The sequence below is a fragment of the Lissotriton vulgaris genome, chromosome 8 (assembly GCF_964263255.1).
Source record: "Lissotriton vulgaris chromosome 8, aLisVul1.2, whole genome shotgun sequence".
NCBI lineage: Eukaryota > Metazoa > Chordata > Amphibia > Caudata > Salamandridae > Lissotriton > Lissotriton vulgaris.
This window is the reverse complement of record NC_141696.1, coordinates 1,144,966,759-1,144,989,743: the sequence shown is the minus strand read 5'-3', so window position 1 is coordinate 1,144,989,743 and position 22,985 is coordinate 1,144,966,759. Positions and strand designations below refer to the sequence as shown.

Genomic DNA, 22,985 nt, shown 5'->3' with positions numbered 1-22,985 from the left:
CGAAAACTACTTACCCGATTAAGATGATCTTGAGGTCTTAAAATCATATAAAATCTGTGTTATTTTTGGGTCTCGCCTAGACAGCGCTTTCACTGTAGCTGGGAGAAATGCTGTATTCAGCATATGGGCCTTAAAAGCTCCACCCACTTTCAAGGACTGCCTTGAAACTCCGAGTTTGTGAGCACTATTTATTTCTTTAAGCTTGAGCTCTCGAGACCAGTGCTCGTGGTTTACAGAGCTCAGTTGTAAACAGGGCTGTAAATCTTGCCACATTGTCAATTGTCAGCTCATTACGCGCAAGCCTCTTTATTGTCACTGCCTCCACGGCCGTGTTTATTTGAGGAGGTGGCTACTACATTAGTACAAATGTTGTCCAGTTTACCTCTTGATTTAGGTTTTCTCACTCAATTGGGGAGTGGAAGGTGCAAATAGACAGTTGCATTTTTCACTGTGGCTGATGGAGGCGTGTGCTTTTTTTTTGCTTAGCAGCGGTCTGGCTGGCTCGCTAGACGAGGTGTGCAGGCCAGCAGTGCCTTGTGTTTATTGATCGGCCCACCCCCTGTGTTCGGGGGACTCTGCAGACCAGGTCTGCAGCTTGCTACCAGTATTTTTGGTAATTGTGCTTGGGGGAAAGTGGAGCAATTGCAAAAACAACAAGTGATGGACCGAATGTGGATCAATGTCACACATTCCCCCAGTCAAAAGATCTGGGCCCAAATCCATCGTTTTTTTGCACTCCACACCACCCTGGGTTAGACAATGGCGATATGCAAATCAGCTCTGACCCTGTTGCCCCATGGGAACAGTCCAGTCCGAACTACAAAAGCCATGTCCTTCCCAGAACGGAATCAAGCATCCGAGGACCGGACCGGTTTCGAGGTAACACCTCTCATCAGCCCGGCTAGCTTGACTCCAAGTGGTGTGGAGTGCCTGGGACCCACGTCTGGGCATCCCCAGCACACTTAGGGTGGCAATTGCAAAAACAACAAGTGATGGACCGAATGTGGATCAATGTCACACATTCCCCCAGTCAAAAGATCTGGGCCCAAATCCATAGTTTTTTTGCACTCCACACCACCCTGGGTTAGACAATGGCGATATGCAAATCAGCTCTGACTGTTGCCCCATGGGAACAGTCCAGTCCGAACTACAAAAGCCATGTCCTTCCCAGAACGGAATCAAGCATCCGAGGACCGGACCGGTTTCGAGGTAACACCTCTCATTAGCCCGGCTAGCTTGACTCCAAGTGGTGTGGAGTGCCTGGGACCCACGTCTGGGCATCCCCAGCGCACTTAGGGCGGCAATTGCAAAAACAACAAGTGATGGACCGAATGTGGATCAATGTCACACATTCCCCCAGTCAAAAGATCTGGGCCCAAATCCATCGTTTTTTTGCACTCCACACCACCCTGGGTTAGACAATGGCGATATGCAAATCAGCTCTGACCCTGTTGCCCCATGGGAACAGTCCAGTCCGAACTACAAAAGCCATGTCCTTCCCAGAACGGAATCAAGCATCCGAGGACCGGACCGGTTTCGAGGTAACACCTCTCATCAGCCCGGCTAGCTTGACTCCAAGTGGTGTGGAGTGCCTGGGACCCACGTCTGGGCATCCCCAGCGCACTTAGGGCGGCAATTGCAAAAACAACAAGTGATGGACCGAATGTGGATCAATGTCACACATTCCCCCAGTCAAAAGATCTGGGCCCAAATCCATCGTTTTTTTGCACTCCACACCACCCTGGGTTAGACAATGGCGATATGCAAATCAGCTCTGACCCTGTTGCCCCAAGGGAACAGTCCAGTCCGAACTACAAAAGCCATGTCCTTCCCAGAACGGAATCAAGCATCCGAGGACTGGACCGGTTTCGAGGTAACACCTCTCAAAAGCCCGGCTAGCTTGACTCCAAGTGGTGTGGAGTGCCTGGGACCCACGTCTGGGCATCCCCAGCGCACTTAGGGCGGCAATTGCAAAAACAAGTGATGGACCGAATGTGGATCAATGTCACACATTCCCCCAGTCAAAAGATCTGGGCCCAAATCCATCGTTTTTTTGCACTCCACACCACCCTGGGTTAGACAATGGCGATATGCAAATCAGCTCTGACCCTGTCTGCAGCTTGCTACCAGTATTTTTGGTAATTGTGCTTGGGGGAAAGTGGAGGGCACATATATCCAAGCAGAGCGGCGTTTCTCAGACGTGCCCTTTTAGTATATTTATTTGGGGTTATGATTGCAGTGAAATAAACAAGCATTCACCCTGGATTAAACATTTTGGGTAAACGATGATGCAGGCATCGGGGAGCCAGTTTTTTTTGTGCCCATCAAAATAGGCGTTCGTTATGCACAGTAAAGGTGGACTGCCACTACACTTTGGTGATCTGCAAAGCGAGGCATGCGGTCTGTATGGATTCCCATTTTGTCATACTTTCGAACGTTATTAGATGTACTCCCTGGAAAAGTCTGGAACTGTTGCATCTACTTGGATCCATCTGCGGAAGACGAACATTAAGGGAACCTTTGTTAATGGGCGGCAGCGAGGAAGTGTATGTTGCAAAACATTCTTTCACGCTGAAGCGGTCCCGGCATTAACTGTGGTGTCGGAAATGTCGATTCTGTACTGCATGTTTATCTTTATTTTTAGGAATCTATTATTATTAGAAGAGGCTATTACTAATGCACAGTACAGCAGTGTGTTGCATATATGGAATCTATACAGGGATTTGAGGTAACAGGTTTGGTTGAAGGCATTTGTTTTAAAGGATAGACTACTTTCAGATATGACAGATGTTGCTAAACATTGTACTGGTTATGGTTTCATATCTAATCACATATATGAAAATATAGTAAATTTGAAGGTCACTGCTAATGGCAATGTATGTTGGCATCCTAGCTATTTGATAATAGTCCATTTTAGCCCCTCCCACCAAGTACATCCTTTAAATTCCTGGCAAACTCGGAGGCTGAAGGTATTATCTGGTGGTAGGTGACGAATTTCAATAAAGTGGCGAGTTAAGTACGATGATTTTGTTTTTCTGAACCAAAACAAAAACTGGCTTCAATAGCGCAGCGTGACGTCACCGGGCCTAACAAGAGGTTATAGCATGTAAAAATAACACCATACCATTACACACATGATTCAACTACACATAATTACACAACACCATACCACATAAATACACCACGAATAATACCACTGTCACATACAAATAATCCGGATACTCCAGACCATGCAACATAATTTCAATCCGCATAATTCCACCGAACGCCAGTTTCACGCCACACAATTCAACTCCACACATTTCGATTCCACGCCACATAATTCAACACCAAACTGCATCATTCCACTCAACACAATTACGTAACACACCACATAAATTCAATTCATTCCAGATAATGCCACATCATTCCACAAAATTCAACAGCACACCACATAATTAAACTCCACTACATACCACTCAACACAAAATATCATTCCACATAATTCCACTCCATGACGCACAGTCCCACTCCACTTAATTCCACTGCACACAACGCCACATAATTCCACTCACTACAAAAATCCACTCAACACCACACAATTCCACACCACAAAATTCAACAACTAACAATACCAATTCAACCCATATAATTCTACTCCACACCACATACATGCACATCACTCCAAAACAGAACACATGGATAAAAGTCATTGTCATTTACAATTCCAAAAGCTCTAACGCTCACAAAGGTGAGACTTATTTCATTGCAAACGCTTGTTATAAATTGGTTTCTCTCACTTACTTACTGCCTATGTGATAAAGTGGTACAAAAGGGGGTGGTGATGGACGGACCACCCCCTTTTGTACCGCTTTTGGCCGCCATAAGTGTGGCAGGGTATGCTCAGACGTGAGTCCCTTGCTCACATTGCCACTGGATTCAAGCAAGCCGGGCTGAAGACGGCTGGAATGCCAGAAACCGGTCCTCGGAAGCTTGTTTCCGGTCCAGGGAAGACATGGCTTGGCAGTTCGGGCTGGACTGTTCCCATGAGGCACAGGGTCAGACTGATTTGCATATAGCCATGTCTGAACTGGGGTGGCAGAGTGGGCTAAAGAACGGTGATGGATCAAACCCAGATCTTTTGACTGGGTGTGAGTGTTTGATTGATTCAGATGCTCCGTCCATCACCGCCCCCTTTTGTACCGCTTTTGGCCGCCATAAGTGTGGCAGGGTATGCTCAGATGTGAGTCCCTTGCTCACTTTGCCAGTGGATTCAAGCAAGCCGGGCTGAAGAGGGCTGGAATGCCAGAAACCGGTCCTCGGAAGCTTGTTTCCGGTCCAGGGAAGACATTGCTTGGCAGTTCGGACTGGACTGTTCCCATGAGGCACAGGGTCAGACTGATTTGCATATAGCCATGTCTGAACTGGGGTGGCAGAGTGGGCTAAAGAACGGTGATGGATTAAACCCAGATCTTTTGACTGGGTGTGAGTGTTTGATTGATTCAGATGCTCCGTCCATCACCACCCCCCTTTTGTGTGATAAAGTGCCATCTTTCTTGCCTTGGTATGCCCCCACTTTTTCTGAACTGCTGATGTGCTTTGACTGAGTGTGCCCTGGGTTCCAGCCAACCAGGTACCCAGGGCCTGTGTTCTTTCCCTAAAACTGTGTTGAAACTAAAACCCAATTGGCATCTCTGGCCACCTGTCAGCCCCTAGTAAATGGTACCCTAGGTACCCAGGGCATGGTGACCAGAGAAGACCCCTGAGGACTGCAGCACCTATTGTGCCACCCTCAGGGGGCCTGTACCCTGACACCCACACACTGCCTTTGCAGGCTGAGTGCCTAAGTACAGAACTAAACAAAGAGTCGACATGGCACACATCCCTGTGTGCTATGTCCACAGAACCCACTGCCCTGGCATACTTTAGTCACCCCTCTAGCTTGGTGCCCTATGCCAGAGGGGCATGAGCCCTGTGCCCCTACAGTACCTAGGGCCATTCCTGAGCACTGTAAGTGCAGTGATGCCATCAAGAGTATATGTGCTGGGAGGTTGTCCTTACGAACTCCACAGCACCATAATGGCTACACTGAAGACTGACAAGTATGGTACCAAACGTCTCAGCACATTAAACCTGCACTGGATTTAATGTAAAAGGCACCAGTGGGCATCTTAGAGATGCCCCTGAAAACCTAACCTAAAATCCTCGTCTGGGCTGAGTGGCTGCAGAGGCTGCCACACAGCAGACGTGTTGCTGGACCCCTGGGTGGAGAGCCCCCGCTCTCCTGGGCCTGCAACAATGCACATCCTGGGCGAGGTGCTAGGTCTCCTCCCCCAGGATGGGCACGGGGAAGATTCAAAGGCATGCCGCCTCTGTGAGCTTCTGCAGACCATTTGCTGTGCCCAGCAACTGGCCCTCACCAGTCCTGACCCCCACTCTGGCAGGAAGATTGGCGGGAAAAACTACGTCAGGAAGGGGTGGTGTGCCAACCCCACCCCTCAAGTGGGGTGGACGAGGTGAAGCAAGACCCCGGGCTCCGTCCATCTTGAAGACGGGGTGACCTGCCCAATCAGAGCTAGGCTCCTGCCCCCCTCCCACAGGAGAGGTGCAGGCTACGGGTGTACCCACCCCAGGACAGGGACCTATTGGCCCCTGCCTTTGCCCTACCTGTAAAGCCCCTAAATTCAGTATCTAGGGGCTCCCTGAATCTTCCTTCCTCAGATCCCAATACGAAAAGAAGAAAGAAGATCAAGAGGAGGAAGACCCGCCGTGTAGATGCTAACAGGACAACTGACTTGGCCCCAGCCCTACCGTCCTGTTGATCCTGGAACCTGCTCCTGTCTAAACTCAGGCAACTCCAGCGGACAGCAACCTTGGGACACCCAGTGGACTGGCCTGCCTTGACCGTCTTAAAGACTGGGACTCCCATCAGCAGAGGCTCTGCTGCAACAAAACCCCTGGTGCCAGCCAGAAACCTCCGGACCAGCCCACTCTGCACCCGCCGAGCCCGGCCCGTGCCCAAGTGATCCAAGATCAGGAGGACGTCTCCCCGGCAACTGGGACCCGAAGTCCAGTGCCCAAAGAACCTCCTCGACAAACTAGACGACGCCTGCAGACTCAGAACTAGGGGCCCCTCCAACCACGACCAGCTGAGGGTAAGCTTTCCCGACACCTAAAGACACCCCTGCACCCGGCGCCCTACAGCCCCCTGTGCCTTCCTTTGGGCTACCTGCCTGTGCTCCAAGATCCCAACTTACCTCTCGAAGTGGTGGTCACCCCTGAAGAGTCTCCGTCCCCGAGCCATTGTTCGTTTGTGACCTTTCCCATTGAATAACATTGAGCGCCCGACGGCTCAAAAGCACCCTGCACCCAGTCGCCCAAGTGCTGCTGGCAGTGCCACCTTTATCCTATCCTACTTCCCCATGTGCCCTGAGCAAGTGACCAGGAGCCCCGCTCCCACATTTGCGTGGCCTGCTAGCCAGCAGCCACCAACCGGAGGCCCCCTGCCCCTCATTGGATAACATCAGGCCTAACTAACTCTGCACACAGCCGCCCCTGTGCCGCTGAGGGTGAACCAACTGTTGCTACCTGACCCTGAGGGACCTCTGAGTCTATGCCCAGAACCTTAACTTCACCTGTTGAGTACTCAACTGGAAAACGGTAACTCACTTACCTGCCATTGGATAACATTGACTGGGTTGAGGTAAAAAAGTGTGAAGTTTTGGAAACTTAAAATATTCATTTAAAATCAACCAAATCCCTAAGTACTCACCAGTGATCAGGAGTGAAGCCAGTACTGTACCTTGTAGCCCAGTACTGAACCGCAAAAGTAATCCTTACCGGGTTTACTAGTAACCTGTATTTTCTCCATATGAATCCATTGTCTGCTTTTCTATGAAATTTCTTCTAAGTGTCTACTTTTGAAAACTCAAAATAATATTTAAAAATCATACAAAATACTGAAACGACTTACTTACCTGTTTTAAGTTGAGACCCCAGTGCTGGACCTAAGAGCCCAGTACTGGATTACAAAAGTAAAGAGATCGTACTTTACCTGCAACCTGAATTTTCTCCCATTGGATAACATTGCCAGATTTCTGTTGAAAAGTTTCAAAGTGTGAACTTTTAAAATAGTTTTATATTCCTGAAAAATCACTTCAATAACTAAAACTTTAGCTTAGATCCCAGGACTGAATCTAGGATCCAGTCCTGGAACTACCAAAGTAATCTACAAAGTAATCAACTGTTTTAAGAAATGTGTTACTTACCTGTAACAGCAGTTATCCAGTATTGGTGTCTTTCATAGATTCACATGCCTGAATCATTCCCCGTCGTCGAGACGGGAGCCTCCGGTACATAAAAAAGTAATGTCCTATAGACATACATAGAGAAAATAGGCCTAAGGGCCTCACCTTAGTAGCCTTTCCTTGTCCTTATGTAAAAAGGACCAAACTCTCACAGTCAGCCAATCAGCTATTACCTCCCCCTAGAACCTTCCTGGGAGGAGCCTCAGTCCCTCAGATTTTCGTACACACCCAGGTAGGTAGGCGTAATACCGTTAGAGAGGGAAGTGAGTCCTTCCAGGGGAGGCGGGAGGGTTGCATGTGAATCTATGAAAGACACCAATACTGGATAACTGCTATTACAGGTAAGTAACGCATTTCTTATCCAGTATTAGGGGTGTCTTTCATAGATTCACATGCCTGAATCAGAATAGTTAGCAATAAGATATGCACATTTCTAATGCAATGTTGCTCTGTAGGTATGTTAGACAATACACATATTATCATATAACATGGTAATGACAGCATAAGCAGAATATTATAAAAACAAAGAATGTGCATACCCGGATGGCGGGATGTAGGAAGGCTCACCTCACTGAAAGAGATGGCGAAGCACCGCCTGGCCCACTGCTGCATCCTTCTGAAGCTCGATATCTAGGAAGTAGTGTCTGGAGAAAGTGTGCGGGGACTTCCAGGTCGCCGCTCTGCAGATGTCCAAGATTGGCACTCCAGCAAACAGTGCTGCTGACGTGGACATCGCCCTGGTGGAATGTGCAGTAACATGATCACTCAAAGGCCGTCCGGCCTTGTCATGGCAGAATGCAATGGCTGAGGAGATCCACCTCGAGATGCTTTGTTTCGTGAGAGGCAGACCCATTCTCGGTCTGCTGTAGGCCACAAATAGTTGCGAAGATTTTCTGAAAGCCTTGGTTTTGTCTAGATAGAACTTGAGACACCTCTTGAGATCTAAAGAATATAGCGTTCTTTCTGCTGCGGTGAAAGGATTCGCAAAGAAAGACCGAAGGACTATCGGCTCATTGAGATGAAAGTCCGAAGGCACTTTCGGTATGAATTTAGGGTTCGGTCTCAGTACCACCCTGTCCTGTTTGAATTGTATAAATGGTTCCTGAATGGACAGGGCCTGTAGTTCGCTTACTCTCCTGGCAGATGTCAAAGCGAGTAAGAGCGCCGTTTCCCATGAGATGTACTTGATGGATGCTCGATGAATGGGCTCAAAGGGATGCCTCATGAGTTGGTTGAGGACTAGATTGAGCTGCCACGTAGGAGGGACCTTCCGAGGTCTTGGGAAGGATCTATAAAGTCCCTTTAGGAACTGTTTTACCAGTCTGCTGGACCAGAGAGAAGGCCCTGTGAAGGTTCTGGTGAACCGTGAGATGGCCGCCAGGTGAACTTTTATGGAAGCGTGCGCCAGACCTGACTGTGCCAGATGTAGGAGATATGGCAGTACCTGCTCGGTGTGAAGTGCAGTGGTCGCAGGTCTTGTTCTGAACACCAAATGCAGAATCTTTTCCATTTGAGAGAGTAGGTTTTGTTGGTACTGTCTGCTCTCGCGTTTGCCAACACATCTCTGCATTCCTGCGGAATATTTAGGCTGCAGAACTCTCTGTGCTCAGGAGCCAGGCCGATAACTTGAGCGATTGCAGATTCGGGTGCTGTACCTGCCCGTTGGACATCGTTAGGATGTTCGGGTGCTGCCGCAGACAAATCGGTGTCCTGATGGAGTCGAAGCAGATCCGAGAACCAGTGTTGTCTCGGCCAGAACGGGGCAATCAGGATCAGGGTACAAGGCTCCGCCTACATCTTCCTGAGGAGTCTTGGGATCATTGGGAATGGAGGAAAAGCGTACGCAAACACGCTGAACCAACCGATGGAAAAAGCATTTCCCAGTGACCCTCGTTGGGGATGCCAGCTTGCGTAGTTTGGGCATTTGGCGTTCCCCTTGGTGGCAAACAGGTCGATTCTTGGGACTCCCCATTGAGCGAATATGTGAGTCAGTGCGTTGTCGCTTAGTTCCCACTCGTGGGAGAGGGATCTTTGCCTGCTCAGGGCGTCCGCGATGGTATTGTCCTTGCCTGGTACATAGTCCGCTTTGAGCGTGATTCCATGTAGTACCAGCCAGTTCCAGATCTTTTGCGATTCGCGTGATAAAGTGAGCGAACGCGTTCCTCCCTGTTTGTTGAGATAGTGCATCGTCGTGGTGTTGTCCGTTTTGACGAGCACCTGGGAGTTCTTGACGCGTGGTAGGAAGGCCTGCAGTGCCAGATACACAGCTCTCAGCTCCAAGAGGTTTATATGGAGCTGTTTTTCTTGAGTGTCCCACTTGCCGCTGATCCGAAGCTCCTGGAGGACAGCGCCCCATCCTTCCAGGGAGGCGTCCGTGGTGATCACCAGAGGTGTCGCCGGAAGGAGAAATGGCAGCCCTAAGGTTAGATTTTTGCGGCGCCTCCACCAGTCCAGACTTTTGGTCATTTTTGGCGTTATCCGTACGATGTCCTCAAAGGAACCAGGACTCTGAGTCCATTGGCTCGTGAGAGCCTCCTGCAATGGGCGCATCCTGAGTCTGCAGTGAGGGATGAGGAGTATACAGGAAGACATCATGCCCAGGAGAGACTTGTAGGTCCGGACTTTTAGGTTCTCCTTCAACGCCACAGCCGTGGCCAGAGAAAGTATTTTGTCTGTCCTTTCCTTTGAGGGGAAGGCTTTCGCGCACTCCGTGTCCAAGGTCGCCCCGAGGAAGGTCATTTTTGTCGTAGGGATAATGCAGGATTTCTTGAGATTGAGAGTTAATCCTAGCCGCTGAAAAAGATTGGTGCAGGCGTTGGAGGATTCGGTTGTGTCTGTTGCTGAGGGTGCCTTCACCAGCCAGTCGTCTAGGTAGGGGAAGACCTGGTGGCCCATTTGACGCAGGAAAGCTGCCACCGGTGCAAGGCACTTTGTGAAAATCCGCGGCGCAGACTTGAGGCCGAACGGCAGGACTTTGAATTGAAAATGCCGTCCTGCAACTTCGAACCTCAGAAATTTTCGGTGACACTTGAGGATGGGGATGTGGTAGTAGGCATCTTGGAGATCCAAAGATGTCATGTAGTCTTCTTTTTCCAGAATGCCTAGTATTTCTTGAATCGTCACCATCCTGAACGATTGGCTCCGTAGGAAAGCGTTGAGCGTTCGGTGGTCCAGAATGGGCCTCCATTTTTTCTCTTTCTGGCGTACAAGAAAGAAGTGGGAATAGAAGCCTTTTCCTTTCTGAGGTGTTGGAACTCGCTCGATTGCTCCCTTCATCAGCATCACAGAAATTTCTTGGAGAAGCAGGCGTAGGTGTTTGTGTGCCCGTCTGCGGGGAGGTGTGGTAGGAGGGATGGAGGTGAATTCCAGGGAATGACCGAATCTTATAATTTGGAGAACCCACCGGTCCGTGGTGAAGCGTTGCCAATTGGTGAGGAAATGGGTCAACTTTCCTCCAATTTGTAAAGAGGGATAGGGTGGCTGGACTGGCTGGAGTAATAGGTCACTGGCGGCCGCCAGTGCCCCTTTTCTGATTTTTGCCCCTGTAGTTTGATCTTCCGTAAGAAGACTGACGATTCTGTTGTTGTTTGTGTTGGTATTGATTTTTGGTATTGTAGGAATACGAGGACTTATTCTGATAGGAACCTCGATAAGAGGATTGACCTCTGGATCTGTTGCCTCGAAAGGACTGGTTCCGCGTCTTCAAGGTACCTAGTGCTCTGGCAGTATCGGTGTCCTTCTTTATGGTTTGTAGTGCCTCATCGATCTTGTCCCCAAAAAGGTGCTGCCCGTCAAAGGGCATGTCTAGCACTTTGGATTGCACCTCCTGTCGGAACGACGTCGCTTTAAGTCATCCTTGACGGCGTAGGACTGCAGCTCCAGCAAGTTGACGAAAGCCGGTCATGGCTGCATCAATGGCACAGTCAATTATTTCCGCTGCTGAGGCTTGACCCTCCGTAAGCAGTGCCTTGACTTCACCTTGGACTGCGTCAGGCAGTTCCGCCAAATAGGGGGCTATGTCCTCCCAGAGTTGGCGATTGTAACGCCCCAACAGAGCTATGGAGTTGGCCACCTTGATGGTCATGGCCGAGGTTGTCGTGAAACGTTTTCCGATCGTGTCCAACTTCCGGCCTTCTTTGTCCGGAGGAGTTGATAGAGGGGAGGAAGGGTTGCGGGAGTTCTTCTGGGCCGCCTGTGTAACCACAGAATCTGGTTTCGGGTGTCCATTGAGACAAGCTGCCGCTGTAAGTGGGGCTTTATATTCTATTATCGGAATAGATTTCGTTGACTTCTGCGTCTGCTCCTTGAAATCGTGTAGGAAGCATTCAGTTTCAGTCGATTCCATAACCATATGGAATCGCTTTGCCGCCCTTTCCACAATTTTATGGAAGCCGCCAATATCCACAGGTGGTGAGTCTGTCTGGCGTGGCTGGGGTGAAGCTGGGGAAGATGCTACATATTCATCCTCTTCATCATGGTCAGAGTGAATTTCCTGGACCTCTCCTTCTTCCAATTCCTCATCATCATCATCTTCGTCTGACGATACTACCACCTGAGGTTGGATTCTCTCACGGTGGGCTTGAGGGAGAGGTTGAGACTGTTTTGGGACTGACGCGGATGCTGGGTTATTTACTGCAGGCGTCTAATTACCACCTTCCGATGCTGGAGTTTCTGGGAAGCGTTGCCTGTAATCTTGTACAAGGTATTTTAGGTCATTGACAAGAGAGGCCGGCAGGCACATCATTGGTGTGACCTCCGTGCGAACACTAGTGTGGACGGAGTGTTCTTGGTAAGTCATCTCCTCTTGTTCCTCGTCTGTGCTCTGGCATTTAACATGAAGATCCGAAATGGAAGTAGTAGGATCCAGGAGGTCCTCTACCTCAGAGTCTTCACTCTGGAAGATTTCTGAAGGCAACTGCGTTTGCACTTTACTCGGAGACGTGGTTTCCGGCGTAATTTGCTGCTTGTTAATTTTGCCAGACGCAGAGCTTGATGTGGAAGCTCCCGTTGTCGTTACTGGAGTCGTCGACGGTGGTAGCGTGAGAGACGACACTTCTACGAGCTTGGATTTCTTCCACGGCTCAGCAAGGGCCATCGTCGACGACGAGTCCTCCGTCGACGGTGTTTTCGTCGACGGTAAGGTCTTCGTCGACGGTATTTCCGTAGACGGCATTTTGGTCGTCGACGATGTCTTCGACGTCGGTGTTGTCGTCGGTGCATTCGTCGACGGCGAGCCCGTCGTCGACGTCTTTGTCGTCGACGTCTTCGTGGTCGACATCTTCGCCGTCGATGCCCTCGTTGACGTTTTCGTCGTCGGGATAGTCGACGGTGGGCTCTTCATCGACGTCGTCGACAGTGGGCTCTTCAACGACGACGTCGTCGGCGGCAGTGTTATCTTCGTCGTCGACAAGGTTTTGGACGTCGACGCCGATTTCAGCAGTAGAACAGATGAGATAGGTTTACCTGCTGACGACGATGATGATGGAGTTGACGTCGTCGACGGTGAAGGTGACGACGCTGTCGTCGTCGACACAGTGGTGGTTACTGAGGTAGTCCTCTGGGTATGTCTGCTAGATGATTGAGCAGGCTTCTTAAAGGTCTGGGAATCTTTGGCAGACACTGAAGATGTTGTAGATTTAGCCTCTGAAGACTTCTTTTGTGCCTTCCTAAAAGGAGTGTCTGAGGGGCCAGGGGAAGCTACCCTTGGCCGCTTCTGAGAGACTTCTGAGGTCTTAGAAACACTACCCTCCGAAGATTTCAGGTGGTCTCTGTCTTTAAGTCTGTCAAGCCAGATTAGAAGACGACCTTCCCTGTCCCTTACGGTCTTTTTAGGGAAAGACCTACATATTCTGCAGTCTGCAGGGACGTGGTCTGGATAAAGGCAATATAAGCACAAGGCATGCTTATCTTCCACATGTAGCCTTTTCTTCCCACATGAAGAGCAGGCCCTGAAAAGGGCTTTCTTCTGGGATTCAGACATTGTAGAAAGCAGTGGATAGAAAACACTTACTGCAGGAAGAAGTGGACAGAAGTAATCCTTGATGAGATGTAGAGTGAAGAAATCACTTCCAAAAGTTAAAATAGATGGTTTTGAAGGAATCCTGAGGAGAGCTCAGGCTGGAGACTCCCTAGCACAACGTGCGGTAGAAAATCTGAGGGACTGAGGCTCCTCCCAGGATGGTTCTAGAGGGAGGTCATAGCTGAATGGCTGACTGAGAGTTTGGTCCTTTTTACATAAGGACAAGGAAAGGCTACTAAGGTGAGGCCCTTAGGCCTATTTTCTCTATGTATGTCTATAGGACATTACTTTTTTATGTACCGGAGACTCCCGTCTCGACGACGGGGAATGATTCAGGCATGTGAATCTATGAAAGACACCCCTAATACTGGATAATATAGGAAAACCCATTGAGCTCAATGCTAAATTGGGTGTAGAATTGTGTTGCCTACTGCAGCCCCTGTACCTATTGTGTTACAAAGTTTATTACCTTTCTGCAAAGTACTCATCTGAGACCTCTCATATTGAGAACAGTATATTTTGATACCTGTTGGTTCTAAAAATAGAACTACTATATCTTTGATATAAAAACAATTGGCCTGGAGTTCAGTCTTTGAGTGTGTGAAACTTTTTGCTGGCTGAGTGTGTACAACAAATGCTTTACACTGTCCTCTGGTACTGCCTTACTGCTCGACCAAGCTACCACTTTAGAAAGTAAGGTCACACCTGGCTTTAACCTCTGTTATACCTCTGGGGTTTGTGGACTCTATACACACTGTACCTTATTCTGGTTCAGTATACATAGAGCCACTTTCTCACAGCATGTTGCAATAAGTGCTTAAAACTATCCTCTGATAAGCCTACAATACAACAAAACGAATATGCTACTTCCAGTTTGCATCTGTTCTTGGCATGTAGGGCTGCTGACATTCATATCTGTGCATAGATCGCCGCCTAGTGTTGGGTCCGGATGATTGCACATTGTTGTCCTGGAAGAGTCTTCGAAGTATCACGAGATAGGTGGCTCCTCCCCTGGACTACAGTGCGCATGGGCATCGACTCCATCCCCAGATTGTTTTTAGCCATTGTGGCCAAGATGGAGTGAAACTTAGTGAATGATGACCATGCTATGAGTATATGTGAATACTGCAGCTGCTACAGGCGCCGGGGAGGAGGGCGGGCGATATGAATGTCAGCAGCCCTACATGCCAAGAACAGATGCATACTGGTAAGTAGCATATTCGGTTCGAGGCATGTGGGCTGCTGAATTCATATCTGTGCATAGAATACATAGCAGTCCCATTAGCGGCGGCCGCCTGTGCCAGCTGCAGCAGTTTGAAAAAGTGTTTTGAGAACAGCCTGCCCTACAGCTGCCTGCTGTTTGGAGTGCACATGAACACAGTAATGCTTAGTAAATGTGTGTGTGACAGACCATGTGGCTGCTCTACATATGTCTTCCAAAGGAATGTTTCCAAGGAATGCCATAGAGGCCCCCAACTTTCTGGTGGAGTGGGCTCTTGGCGGAATGGTAAGAGTGCGCTTTGCTTTAACATAGCAGATCTGGATATATTTAACGATCCACCTAGCAATACCAGCCTTGGAAATAGGGTTACCTTTGTGTTGAGGCGCAAAGGCGACAAAGAGTTGCTTAGTTTTTCTAAAATCCTTGGTCCTATCAATATAATACATTAGGGCCCGTTTAAAGTCAAGGGTGTGGAGCATGCGCTCCGCCAGTGACTCAGGATTTTGAAAGAAAACAGGTAATTCGATTGTTTGGTTGATGTGGAACTGAGACACAACCTTGGGCAGAAACTTAGGGTTAGTGCTGAGCACCACCCTGTTTGAATGAATTTGGATAAATGGCTCTTGTATTGTGAGGGCCTGCAATTCACTAACCCTCCGTAGCAATGTAATTGCTATGAGGAAAGCCACTTTCCATGTCAAGAACTGAATCTCGCAGGCATGCAGTGGTTCAAAGGGAGGACCAATCAGCCTGGTAAGGACCACATTGAGGTTCCACTCAGGAGCTGGTGGAGTCCGTGGCGGAATGACTCATTTGAGGCCTTCCAAAAAAGCCTTGATGGCAGGCACCCTGAAGAGTGAGAGGTGCTGCCTATTTTGGAGATAAGCGGCCATTGCAGACAGATGAATGCGAATGGAAGCATAGGCCAGATTACACTTGTACAGATGGAAAAGGTAACAGATGATGTTCTGAATAGAAGCATCCAGCGGGTTAATGTTGTGGTCCGCACAATAAAACCGCTTCCATTTTGCCGCATAGCAGGCTCTAGTAGTGGGCTTCCTCGCCTCCCGAATGATGTCCATGCAGTCGGGAGGTAAGTTTAGGTAGCCAAACTCTAGGACTTCAGGAGCCAGATCGCCAGGTTGAGCTGTTGCGGATCTGGGTGCTGAATGTCGCCATGGCTCTGCGTCAGAAGGCTGGGTGTGAGATGTAGCCTCTGATGCGGTACCACGGACAGTTCTAGAAACGTGGTGTACCATGGTTGGAGAGCCCACGTTGGAGCAACCAGGATGAGAGTCATCGAGTGCTGCCTGAGTTTGCGTGCCACCAGCGGAATCAGAGGTGCTGGGGGAAAAGCGTACGCAAATTTGCCTGACCAGTTCATCCATATCGCATTGCCCTGCGACTGTGGGTGTGGGAACCTGGCGGCGAAGCTTTGGCATTTTGCGTTCTCCTTTGTGGCGAACAGGTCTATCTCTGGATGACCCCACCTTTGGAAGTACGGCTGGAGTACTGATGGATGTATCTCCTACTCGTGCATCTGGTGGCTGTGCCTGCTGAGCAGGTCCGCCATCTGATTGTCTTTGCCCGGGAGATGCTCTGCCATGAGGAAGATGTTCCTCTGAATGGCCCACTTCCACATGCTCTGAGCCAGATGAGACAGCTGCGGAGAGTGTGTGCCTCCCTGCTTTTGAATGTAGTACATCGCCTCATGTCCGTCCGAATCAACACGACCTTGTTGCATAGATGTACTTTGAATGTTTTCAATGCCATGAAGATCGCCATCAGTTCTAGAACATTGATGTGCATCTTCCCCTGTTGCTGCGTCCATAGTCCCTGCACAGTGTATTGGAGTACATGCGCTCCCCATCCCTGGAGAGAAGCGTCCGTTGTGAGGATAATCTGTGGCACAGGCTCCTGGAACGGTCGGCCCTTGCAAAGGTTTTGTGGATTCCACCAATGCAGAGAGTTGTATGCCCGACCTGAGGTATTTTCTGTGTGAAGGATGTAGCGGAATGTGTAAGTACGCATCCTTCAGGTCTAAAGTTGCAAGAAAGTCCCCCTGTTGTAGCAGTGGGAGAACCTGCTGCAATGTTAGCATGTGGAAATGCTCGGACAGGATGTAAAAGTTGAGGGGCCTGAGATCTAGGATGGGCCTGAGGGATCCGTCCTTTTTTGGAATCAGGAAGTACAGGGAGTAAACTCCCGTGCCTCTTTCCTGCATGGGCACGAGCTCTAATGCCCCTTTTTGCAGCATGACTGTGACCTCCTGCTGCAATAAGTGCAAGTGCTCGCCTGACATAGGACGGTTTTTTGGGGGTATGTTGGGTGGAGTGGATGTGAGCTCCAGACAATAACCAAATTGGATAAGCTTTCTGACCCACCTGTCCGTGGTGATGGACTTCCACACGGGCAGGAACAGCTGGAGTCTCCCCCCGACCGGTGTTGTGTGGTCGTGGGGCAGTGACAGTGCGTCACTGTTTGTTGGCGGTAGAAGACCTGGAGCTATTGTTGCCACGTCCTCTGCCCTTGGCGCTGTTGCCGCGGTATCCACCTCGACTCTTGTTGGCATAAGTAGTCTGGGTGTTGCCTTTGTAGAACTGCGCAGACTGCAAAAGTTGACCCCTTGAGGTGCCTCTGGTGTTGGAGCGACGAAAGGACCCACTCCGAAACTGCTGGGACTGTAAGGCACCCATGGATTTTGCAGTGTCGGTGTCCTTCATTTTCTCAAGGGTGGTATCAACCTCAGGGCCAAATAGGTGATCTGGGTTGACCGTTTGGTTCAAGATGGTGGTTTGAATGTCCGGTTTGAACCCAGATATTCTTAGCCAGGCATGTCTGCGAAGCATAACGCTAGTGTTAATGGCGCGTGCGGCGGTGTCAGCCGCGTCTAGAGCGCACTTTATGGAAGCGTTGGAGATCAGCTTCCCCTCCTGTATTAGCATTTCAGCCCCTTCCTTATATTGATCGGGGAGGTGTTGCGAAAGGGTCTCTAGGGTATCGTAGTGTGCCCTGTCATAGCGCGCCAGGAGCGCCTGTGTGTTTGAAATGCGCCATATGTTGGCTGCCTGCGCTGCTACTCTCTTCCCTGAAGCTTCAAAGACTTTCGATTCTTTGTCTGGGGGAGGAGCATCACCCGTAGTCTGCGAGTTGGCCCTCTTCCGGGCATTCGAGACAACCAGGGAGTCCAGAGGCAACTGTCCCCTAATATAAGTTGGATCTGTAGGCGCTGCCTTATACTTCTTGTCGATTCTTGGGTTGATGACTCTCGCCCTGGTGGGCTCTTTGAAGACTTCAGCAGCGTGCTTTAAAACACCCTTCAGCATCGGCAGAGTTTTCACAGTCTTTTCAGAGACAGAAAAGGTGTCAAAGAGGAAGTCCACGTCCACAGGGTCAGCATGCAGCTGGACGTGTGATTGGCTGCTGCCCGCTCAATGAGGGCATTGAAAGCCGCAGAGTCTTCAGTGGGCGAAGTTTTAGCGGAGAAGAGCTGAGGGTCCTACCCAGAATGTGGGTCCCCAGGCTCACCAGCACCAGACCAGGGCTCTGCCACATCCTCTGAGTCTGTGTAGACTGGATAGCTATATTCATCTTCGTCATCGCACTCACCAGCGTCTGCATCGGAGTGGGTGGGCGAGACTTTGTGAGCTTGTGGTGAAATGGGCTCCACCAACGCTGGAGTACCAGCAGAGTTCATCTTCCGCTTTAGTGGGATCTTGTACGACTCCAATGGGGGCTCCGGGGTGGTTTTCCTCTTCAGGAGGGAAAGCCTACCGGTGTCGGCGTCAATGAAATGTTCTTGACGCTCCTCTTCTGAAAGCCGTCGAGGCCGCGGGCCATGGACCACCATCGATGCCTTCGGCGTCGAAGAGACTTTTTCGGGCACGCCGGCCCCCGGCTTAGCAGCGAAAGCCTTCGGCGCCGTCTTAGGCGGCAAGGTAAAAAGGATCGGCGTGGGCGCCTTCGCCGGTTTCTCCAGAGGCTTGGCCGGCGGAGGGTCCTTCGGCTCGACTGCTGCGGCGCCGTCCCTTATGCGCTGCAGGGACTCTGTGACCTTTTTCGTGAACGCGGCAGATGGACGTGCCGGTTCGACTGACTCCTTAGAGGTCGGTTTCGGAGTGGTTTCCTTCGATGTCCCCTTCGGAGCCAACACACTTGGCGCAGCCCCCTTGGCCCTGTCGTGTGGAAGCGGGGCAGAGAGGGCTTTCGGGTCGTCGGGCCGCTTCTTCGGGTCGGTAAGAGACCTCTTGGGGTCGTCGACCGTCTTCTTGTGATCGAGTCGACCCTTGCCGGCGTCGACTGCCTTCAAGTGCCGATGCGGCCGTGTCCGACCCCTTTACTTTCGGCTTCGACGTAGCAGCCTTCAGGTCGGCCATTTTGACGTGTCCCTTCGGCTCGACGGCCATCTTAGGTTTCTTCGGCGCCGAGGCCTCCGAAGTCTTCGATCCGACCAATGCGATGCGCACTTTCGGTTTCGATATCTGTGGCTTCGAGACCGTAGATTGCACTTTCGGTTTCTGGTTCACCGGGAGTGAATCGGTACCAATGTCCGTGGCCGGGCCAGCAGGCGGGGCCGAGGAACTCACATCAAGGTCTTGGATAAGGCCCGAAGGCGATCCCTCGACCTGGGCCTTATTGATCGGAACGGCCCTAGAGGCAGTTTGAGGAAGCTCCTCGTCCGAGCTATCCCCCATGGCCCCAAGGGCCCCGTCGTCGTCTCCTACCTCCTCGACGACTTCACCGAAATCTTCGGCCTCAGCGTCGTAGTCTTCCTCGACCTCCGACGCGGGGTTAGATTCCGAGATGTCCTGGATATCTTCATCCTCGACCTCCCCAGCATCGAAAATGTCCGTAGGCGCCGGTGCAGATTGCCATACACTTAGCCTCGTCGTGGTCCGGCGACAGGCACTTGTTGCACACCGGATGGACATCGATGTGTGGGTACTTGGAGTAACACACCGGACATCGCTTGAATGGACTTCGGTCCATGATGGTCGAAGAGTCTGGAGCGTCGACTAGGCCCTCCGTGCCGAAAGCACGCGGAAGTACAGAGCTCGGCTCGGAGCCGAGGAAAAGTTGCGAAGCCGAACGCAAGACAATACCGACGCAAGTCTAAAGACCTTTTGGTCTCAAGGCAAGTTAAGTTAAGTTAATTCTTATCGATACCGACAAGAGGGAACCAAAGACATCCGAACCCAATGGCGGAAAAAAACAATCTGGGGATGGAGTCGATGCCCATGCGCACTGTAGTCCAGGGGAGGAGCCACCTATCTCGTGAAACTTCGAACATCTAGAACCTGAACCAATCAAAGCACTGGATCACTAGCGCCGGGAAACCCTTTGTTGGGTAGCTGTTTGCGCTATATAAATGAAATAAATAAATAAAATAAAAAAATAAGACTCTTCCAGGACAACAATGTGCAATCATCCGGACCGAACACTAGGCGGCGATCTATGCACAGATATGAATTCAGCAGTCCACATGCCTCGAACGAGCATTTGGGATGATTAATATTACCCCTGTTAACCAGTATAAGTCGCCGGGACTCTCAGCACAGTGTACCTCATTTTGGTGCACTATATAGGGAGCGAGCTTACTACATTAAGCATTTCAAGAGAGCTGGATTAAAAAATTGTTACAAATATACAACAATGAATTTATATGACAAGCCACCTTATGAAAGAAACCGACATGTACTGCAATGTAATATGGATGTGTTCATACCATCCCTCCTTTCATGGCGACGCTCACGGGAAACAGTGGTCCTCTCTCGGTCAGCTCTTGCTTTTTCCCTCACAGGTGAACGATTTTTTGATGGGCTTTGCTGCTTTTTATGAGGAGATGCAGAAGTGCGAACAGAATAAGGAGATGCCGAGCGCCTGGCCAGTGGGGAGGCAGCTCTCTGGTATGATGGTGAAGGAGTTCTTTTACGGCGAGGAGATACAGAATGATGTTGCTCAGAAGACCCAGACTGTGAAGAGGGAGACTGGTGTCTGGAGGATACAGGTGAATGATGTGGTCCTGAAGGAGATACAGACCTACTGAAAAGGGTCATAAAAGTGGGGGAAGATTAAAAATATTTCCATAAACTTTAGTAAACCTTTACTTTCTGAATTGTCTGGTAACCATGCTTTTGTAAAATTACTTAACTTACTTTAGGTATTAATGCCTTAATTTTTAAAATTGGCAAATGTTATGAACATTATTATTCACTGAAGTGAATAGATGTTTGAAATATATTAACAGATTAGGAGAAATGGGTACCTCAATTTAATTCGGAGAAAGGAAGCTCATCAGTAAAGAGACTAACTGGACAGTTTGTTTTTTTGCAGAATACAACCAACTATTCACACTTTCTTTTAGAAACAACACATCAACAGGAGAAATTTCACTATGGACAGTATAGGGACAATGACAGAATTCCACGGAATTTCTTCTGTTGACTATTAGAGAACATATTAATATCACACCTGCGTGACTGAGAGAAAGAATGTTTTTGAACTGTTGACTTGGCTGGAGCTGGAGATACTGGTCTTCTCCTTGCAGAAGGGGGAGAGTATTCCCTGGAATGAGAAGAATTGCTCCCAGAATGATCTGCAGGACTGGGGGATCGCTTCTGCCGGCGGGAGCCTTCAGAATGGTCTCTGTTCATAAAACCAACCATAGAGAGGCATGATGTTGCAGGGACAGATCAAGAAAATAACTTTACAGTGATATACCTATGATGAACAACAGTTTAAGAACTTTTGTTATAAAGTAGAGATGACCAACTGTTAGAAAGGATAATAAACAGCAAGACTGTAAGCGCTTAAGAAGACCAAATATGCTGAACTGCATAAAGTATTTTGTTATACAACCAAAGAGGTTTTTATTGCAATTTTTATAACAGTGTTCAAAAATGTAGTATGAAAAGTTTACTCTTAGGCTATACCCTTGTGTCAACCAATCTTTGAAGGTACCAATCTCTGGACAGACACCCCCTCAAAGAGCCTTTCAGGTGTTACAATTGCTTGGGTCAAAGTCCAAAGCAATGACTGAAAAAGCTGTGCTGCCTCTTCACGTTTTCGGGATTACTGTGAGCTTTTCATCCAGCTGTCCAGAAAATCAAGTGAGCACAATGGAGGTGCTACAATTTATTTTGTTTCTATCAACATCCACACTCTAATCCTCTGTCAGCAGGAACACCGAAGTTAAACCTCTTTTGAGTCGCTACTTTCTTCTCAACCCAGGCTACGTGATACCTGCCAATGGTTGCCTGACGGCCTACTGGGAGGTGTGTGGGTATTTGTTAAGAGTATATGTTGGTGAGCTAAGTCACCAACAAGTTGGTGGGTACAACAACAACAAAGTTATAGGACTGACCTTAAGGCCTATCTGCACAAATCAGACAGCATCTCAGCAAATGTTTAGCAAACTTTCGCATAGCTTAATCCCTTTTGGGCACATTAACAATTCCTTGCAGAGGCAAGTCTTCAGAGCATTTACTACCTCTTACCTTAGAGAAAAAGAACTGGAGAAATATTTTCTCCTAAGCAATTGGATTTAATTTAAATAAAAGTCCACTTTCTTTTCTTTAGAGCTAAAACACTGACTGGACAATACATTAAGTGTAAACTGTACCAAACATGCTACACCACACCAGACTTCAAGAGTAAAAATAAACTGTTTAATCTTTCTGCGTCTGAAAGTCAAATCCTAACGAGGATGTACAATTCAGCATCTGGTTCCTATGGGTTCCAGGGTCTGGCAAAACTTGTGACCAAGATAGCGCAGTTGCCACTTAGCCCCCCAGTTGGCAGGAAACTGGCCCAACAACGGGCATCCCCTTGTGAGGAAATGGTGCTCAGGTGACTGCTTAGTGTTACAATAAGAGTGCAAGCACAATTTGATTCAAGTTAATGAACAAACAATTTTTCAGTGCAATAAACAAACAGATTTTTTCAAATGTAATAAATATCACCACAAATAAATAACCCACCTTAGCTTTTCTTTTTTATCCTTGTGTTTTTCAACATCACGCATTTTTTCTTTTCCCTCCTTAATTTTCTCTTCAGCGCGATCTTTTGATTTATGTTTTTCTTTGTGTCGCTTTACCACAAGTATTTCTTCCAGAGTTGGGGGAGGTGGGCTTGGAGTACGAGGCCCTTTCTTTTTACTATGGGATCCTTTTGAACTTCTAAAATGGTAAAGAAGGAGGTTTACATGAAGACAGAATAGAGAGCTCATATATTACAAACGGTATCTCTTAATACTAAAGAGCAGCAACCTAAGAAAAGTACACATAGCCGGTGAAAAGAGAGGTTGTCTGCCTTTAACAATGGGATGATATACATTCACATGTTGTATGCAATCACAATACACAAACCATCTAGAACCTGGGTTCCCCATTCTTTAGGTGGTTTAATGGTCAAATAGTATGTTGACCGGTGAATCTAAAAAATAACAAATAAAGATTGT

The 22,985-nt window shown here is 48.9% G+C and overlaps 1 protein-coding gene across 3 annotated transcripts in view; it reads right to left on the bottom strand.

Moving 5' to 3' along the window:
• Positions 1-22,985, bottom strand: part of ZC3H13 (zinc finger CCCH-type containing 13) — a 519,948-nt gene that overhangs the window by 312,968 nt on the left and 183,995 nt on the right. For 2 of the 3 annotated variants that reach the window (XM_086935008.1, XM_086935009.1), the window contains exons 8-10: positions 22,507-22,704; positions 20,999-21,172; positions 20,253-20,569 (exon numbers count right to left, since the gene is read on the bottom strand). In XM_086935008.1, coding sequence (XP_086791134.1) covers positions 20,253-20,569; positions 20,999-21,172; positions 22,507-22,704 — 689 coding nt within the window. The remainder of the gene's footprint in view (positions 1-20,252; positions 20,570-20,998; positions 21,173-22,506; positions 22,705-22,985) is intronic. The other variant, XM_086935010.1, reaches the window with a different exon arrangement.